General features: G+C 45.3%; 1 protein-coding gene across 1 annotated transcript in view; it reads left to right on the top strand.

The window, feature by feature from the left end:
* Window positions 1–767: 767 nt before the first annotated feature.
* gna12a (guanine nucleotide binding protein (G protein) alpha 12a) overlaps window positions 768–6,748 on the top strand; it is a 24,083-nt gene continuing 18,102 nt past the window's right edge. Inside the window, exon 1 of the mRNA XM_083766106.1 lies at window positions 768–1,452. Within this exon, the coding sequence (XP_083622232.1) occupies window positions 1,114–1,452 (339 nt within the window). The 5' untranslated portion in view covers window positions 768–1,113. The remainder of the gene's footprint in view (window positions 1,453–6,748) is intronic.

The raw sequence follows: 6,748 nt of genomic DNA, 5'->3' as shown, positions 1-6,748 counted from the left end.
TGATGTTATTTATATTATTAACTTAAAAAAAAGAAAAAAAGAAAAAAAATTGGGTGGTCCGCAAAGAGGTGGTCCGCGGTCCGCCAGTTGAGTACCCCTGGTATATACTTTCCCCACTTTCAACAGTTTTTATTATATTTTGACACTTGCTTTGGCAATGTAAACGTATATTTTTTCTCATGCCAATAAAGCTCATTTGAATTGAATTGACACAATAGATTGCAAGGCCAAACGATAGACATAACATAATAGAGGACAAAAATCACAGAAACGGAAAAACAAGAACATAATATGTATAATTATATCCTCTGGTTTAACGATGGATTTGAGTTTAAAAGTAGGGGACCAGGCTATTATGGCCCATGTGTGGTACCCTACCGCCGTCTTGCGGTGAACCCCGGTAGAGCCCCGGACCGGCCGGGGGTCCTGAGTCTGTCTGCCGCCCGGACGATCCAGATCTGATCTCAACTCAACCCACTGGGGGGAGTGTTTAGTTTAGACAGAAACCCACTTTGAGGCTGTTAGCGTTTAGTTTGACTTTTCAATTATTATTATTTTGCTTATGGGCAAACAAACCAAACCTCAGAGACAATCGACTTTGGACCTACTTCTAATCTAGGACAAGACAGGCGTCGTAAACAACTATCCGATGTACTGCTAGCCTAGATTTAACCAGTTTGCCCACTTTAATGTTCTCTCTCTCTCTCTCTCTCTCTCTCTCTCTCTCTCTCTCTCTCTCTCTCTCTCTCTCTCTCTCTCTCTCTCTCTCTCTCTCTCTCTTTCTCATCCTGCGGGATGTTTTGTTGAACGGATATGATCGCCGGGACTCGGGAGTAACAACCAAGATGGACACGGACTATCTCCCCGTTAGATGATGAGGACATTCTGCTAGATAAGATAACGCATTAAATCTGTGTATTGATGTACTCCTTAAAGAGACGCCAGGCCGTTGAAGTGGATTATAAAGTAGTGGATGGGATCGTTCCTAACTTATCTTAGGCCTACGGGAGTCGGGAGAGACGAGCAGGGGGTCTCACCCTATAATGTGAACTTTCCAAGTTTTCGACTCAAAGTTTTCAGAATTTCAGCGGAACTTTTGGGACTTAAATCAACATGTCGGGAGTGGTCCGCACGGTCCTGGGCCGCTGTCTGCTCCCGGCCGAGGCGAGCCGAGGAGAGCCGGGCGGCGGCAAGGACCAGCGGAGCCGGGAGAAAGAGAGCAGGGACGCGGCGCTGGAGCAGCGGGAGGCGCGGCGGAGGAGCAGGGAGATCGACGCCATGCTCGCCCGGGAGAGGAGGGCCGTGCGCCGGCTGGTGAAGATCCTGCTGCTCGGGGCCGGGGAGAGCGGCAAGTCCACCTTCCTCAAACAGATGAGGATCATCAACGGCAAGGAGTTCGATAAGAAAGCCATGCTGGATTTCCGGGACACTATCTATGAGAATGTAATAAAGGTAAGCTTGAAAGAATGCATTATTATTATTATTATTTATTTATTTTCAGAGAGAAAATATATGTACAAATGAGTGTTTTCGAGTACCACAGGCAAAAGTGGCTTATCTTCTAAGAAAGAAAACTGGTCAAATCTGCATTAAATGCATATTTGAGAAGATACTAAGATCCACAGCACTTCTGAGACAGTCCAAAGTTTTTAAACAGCTTTGTTAACCTACTGTTTTGATTGATTGATTGATTGATTGATTGATTGATTGATTGAATACTTTATTGGTCAGAAATGTAAACAGCACAGGTACAGGACAGTCAGATATTAAGGCTAAAAGGATAACACGATAACACAAAAATAGTCCTATGGACTTGTTGTTTCCAACATACATCTACAGTATGTATGTTAGAAAGTAGTGAGAAAACTGCCTTTCTGAGTTGCTACCACACACACACACACACACACACACACACACACACACACACACACACACACACACACACACACACAGTACAAATACATAATATGTGAACTGACCATATTATGGTCAGTATATTGTCATAATACACGTTTCGCCTTTGTGTTTGCTGCTCCATGGGCCTCTTCTGCCCAAAGTGAGTGAACAATACAAAGCTATTCCTGAGGGACAGTACATCCGCCCTGGCAGCCATGCAGGCTGGTTGTACACATCACGATGACGCTGTAGCCCAGTTCCACCAAACAATAGCAGCATAACACCTCGTACCACCAATAACAATACAATACTGCTGATGACATCACCTCGAGCTGAGTTGAGAACCTGATGAGTAATGTTCATCTTTGAGCCATCGGTTGAACAGGTCCCCCCCTGACACACACAGGAATACATATCCCCTCTGTCTGTAGCGTCGGTGATTCATTGGCCGCTGAGCCAAGAGAGCCTCTTATTATGAGAGAAGCACTGGTAGGTTTAGACATGAAATGACAGGCTCACTAATGTGCAGAATCAATAGCCGAACGAATGGACAATAAATAGCTCAAGGCAAGCTCACGAACGCAGTGTGACACGTTGTGAGCGTGCAGATCTGCTGTTTTCGGGGGGTGCATAGGCCTACTTAGTTTAGACTAGTCATTGGTTAGACATAAGGGTTGGGAGAGGGTTAAGGTTAGGTTTAGGTGTGGGAGGTTGTAGTGGTTGTAGGACTAATGACTGGTCTAACCAATGACTAGTCTAAACTAAGCACTGTCTAAACTAAGTACTGCACTCGGCTAATGTTACCCCCAATAAGGATGCTATAGGATTCAAGTGGTCATTGGTTAGTGTAAATGTATTACGGGGGCCCCGGACCCCTTGTTGAAGACCCTTGAATTCGAGGTTTACTGACAGACAGACAGGTTAACAGACAGAAAGCATATAGTACATGTATAATTGTATATTCACAGACCGACAGATGGGCTGCACACACCGTCTGCAAACACCGCGCGTCAAAACATTATTTTCAATGAACCTATCCCACACCGGCGGCGTCCGACGTGCGTTCACGCCTCGCCTGACTTTCCAATACGCCACTGTTCTATTTTCCGCGTCGCTGCAGACAGACAGACAGACAGACAGACAGACAGACAGATAGACAGACAGACAGGTTAACGGACAGAAAGCATATCATTAGCAGTTCACTTACAGACAGACAGACAGAAAGCATATCATTAGCAGTTCACTTACAGACAGACAGACAGACAGACAGACAGACAGGTTAACGGACAGAAAGCATATCGTTAGCAGTTCACTTACAGACAGACACAGACAGACACACAGACACACAGTCGTTGAGTAACAGGAAGACATCCAGACAGCCATATATACAGACAGACAGACAGACAGGCAGTCTTATAAACATTAGGCTAATTATTACAATGCTGATGTCATCTGACATTAGCTATGAATGCTTCCTCTTACTGACACAGACAGACGTTTGTAGACAGACTAATAAAATTAGGAGATAGATTGACAGGCAGATGGACGGACAGATGGCATTATACTGTAGTAAGACAAGATGATGATGATGATGAGATGACTCACACTTTTTAGCTTCTACTCATGATACAGACTCCTCAGAGTGTGTCACTAGTCACTAATGCTGCATCTAAGGATTATATCCATTCATACATCAATCTGTTAATATCTAATCTATGCAATTCATTTTCGATGACAACATTATAAGTACAAAAGTGCAAAATTATGGCAGTTGGATCACACCGTATCTGAACCCAAACTGACGTGGGTTGATTGCTCAGTACGTTCCATGCTTTAAAAACATCACTTTTTAGCAGTCACTCACTCTCACTTGCTCGTTCTCTTTCAATGTCTGTAAATGGTAAATGGTGCATTTTATATAGCGCCTTTATCCAAGGCGCTTTACAGAGATTGTGCATTACACACACACACATTCATACACCGATGGCAGCGGAAACCATGCAAGGCACCAACTAGCACATCGGGAGCAATTAGGGGTCCAGTGTCTTGCTCAAGGACACTTGAGCAAGTTCGGGTTCGAACTGGCAACCTTACGGTTACCATCCAGGCACTCTACCCCTGAGCCACCGCCGCCCCAGTCTGTCTCACTCACTCTTTCTGGGAGCGTGAAAGAGATTCAAAGACACACGGTTGTGTGTGTGTGTGTGTGTGTGTGTGATATACACAGTTTTAAAACTGAGATGTCCTCCCTGTGATTCCGAGCATCTCTTTGACTCCCTCACAAACGTGCACATCACGTATACACGTACACGGCACACTAATCACCATTCTGCCAAGACAAACCCACCCAGCCTATGAAAACACCACGGCTCGGGACCAGACATCAAAGTACACAGCAATCCTCTGCTGTTAGTCATAGAGGGGTTTCCCAGTCACACACACACACACACACACACACACACACACACACACACACTCGCCCTCCCCCGACTGACACACACACAGTCACACACACGTTATTTCAAGCTGTAGTAACCACAGTTTAATATGTGCACGTGTGTCGTATCAGTTGAACTGCTGCTCCCAAATAGGCTGTTACAGTATCGGTTTTAATTAAACCGTTATCTTACATCTAACAGAGTACAGAGAGCTGGGGGGCTGGGCGGGGGGGGGGGGGGTGTAAATGAACCAGTTCTCTGTGTTTAATGGGGGGACAATTTAATGAACTGTGTGTGTGTGTGTGTGTGTGTGTGTGTGTGTGTGTGTGTGTGTGTGTGTGTGTGTGTATGTGTGTGTGTGTGTGTGTGTGTGTGTGTGTGTGTGTGTGTGTGTGTGTGTGTGTGTGTGTGTGTGTGTGTGTGTGTGTGTGTGTGTGTGTGTGTGTGTGTGTGTGTGTGTGTGTGTGTGTGTGTGTGTGTGCGTGCGTGCGTGTGTGTGTGCGTGCTGGTTTCTTTGATAATTCAGTGTAAGACCTCCCATAGGGTTCAGTCCACATGGCTCTCTTCACAAAACCACTCACAGACACACTGTCTCTGTGCGTGCGTGCATGTGTTCCGAGACCAAGGGAGGGTAGTGTGTGTGTGTGTGTGTGTGTGTGTGTGTGTGTGTGTGTGTGTGTGTGTGTGTGTGTGTGTGTGTGTGTGTGTGACTGTGTGTGTGTGTGTGTGTGTGTGTGTGTGTGTGTGTGTGTGTGTGTGTGTGTGTGTGTGTGTGTGTGTGTGTGTGTGTATGGGGGGACTATGCTATTACTCGAAAACCTCCATAAAAAAGGATGCTACTACTGCGATCCAGAAAGTTGAATATCATGTTTTCTTACTTCTACAAAGATGTGCATGTGAAATGTCAAACGTCTTTCATTTCCATTAGTGCGGTCAGTCACTGTGGATGAATGTTGGCTTTTATACAGTGTGTGGTGGTGGTCAGCGAGAGTGGTCACATGACAGATGAGTTGCCTTTTGTGTGAACTCACAAATAATAATACAGGACAGACAAACAAGTCAGCAAAGCCAAGTGTTAAACATTCTTATAGACATAGATCAGTCATTATATTTATTTACCGGCCTCCTTCCAGTCGAGTAAGTGGCAGCAGTGGCTCAGCAGGCATCTTGGAATACGAACGTTCCAGGTTCGATCCCCGGCTCCTCCTCCTGGCTATATGTGTCCCAAGTGTCCTTGAGGTGGAACCCTAACTGCTCCCGATGCGCAGGTTGGCGCCTCGCATGGTTTCATCCGCCCATCAGTGTGTGAATGTGAAATATACATTTGTAAAGTGCTTTGGGGGAAAAGACGCTATATAAATGCAGCCCGTTTAACATTTACCCACTTTCTACCCTCTATAGGTTATTGTAATGTAGGGCAAATCAAAAAAGTTCAAAATAGGGAAAATAGCATAGCAAGCAACCAAGCTCACAAGTAAGCTGTCATGTAGAGCTGCTATAGTTTCGCTGCTCATCTTATTGGCTTTGTCTATTGGTGTGGTTTGGCAAGTCCAAACCACACCAATAAAACTAGTTGCGACTCCTTTACAACCAAACGGTTTTAAGGCCATCCACACCAATGCAACCTCATGCGACTGCCAAAATGTGGGGACAATGGTTACAAATGAGCATTTGTGGCTGTCGTAGACATGCGCAGAGCAAGTTCAGTCAGGGAACCTCAGTGCAGTCGCTGCCGGCCGTTAATTGGGCCGCCTCAGCATCACGCTCTCATTCACATGATTCACTCAGCCAATCACACACTCACTCCATCTTCATACCGGCTACTTTAACCGGAAGGTTTGCATTCCTCCTCCTGCTTCCTTTCTTGCTGCTGCTGTATCAGCACGCTGCTGTATACAAACCTGCTGCTCACCCACCTCCACCCCAGCTACCACCTGTCGTTTTGAATCTATACCCTATATGGTCGGGTCTGATGCGCTTGATCTGAGTACCTAAAAAGCAGATCCAATACATCGCCAAACCGTAATAAAAATAATAAATAAATAATAAAATAAAAAGATATTGCTCATCTTATATTAAATAAATATATATTCCATCCATGCTTGTAGTCGTCCTGACTGAAGTATTGTTGCATGTTTTGCGAGGACTTGCCTGGTGAATCAATGGTGTGGTTTGGGGCTTTAGGATGAACTTTGGAGTACGTATGCCTTCAGTGGTTAACCCATTCTGGGCGGGAACCCCTTTTGGTGTTAGCATTATGCTATGCTTTAGCTATTGAAAAATAGCAGATCTACAAGCTCATAGCGCGCCACCGAGTGGCGCGCTATGAGCTTGTAGGTCTGCTATTTTATTTTAATCGAAGAACGACTGACATGGAAACATGGCTTTTTCAGAAAACTGTCGGGATGTAGAAG

This window comes from Protomyctophum parallelum, assembly GCF_964188405.1.
Source record: "Protomyctophum parallelum genome assembly, chromosome: 5".
In the NCBI taxonomy this organism is placed as follows: domain Eukaryota; kingdom Metazoa; phylum Chordata; class Actinopteri; order Myctophiformes; family Myctophidae; genus Protomyctophum; species Protomyctophum parallelum.
Note: the sequence above shows the minus strand (reverse complement) of the source record. Positions and strands in the feature narration are given on the sequence as shown.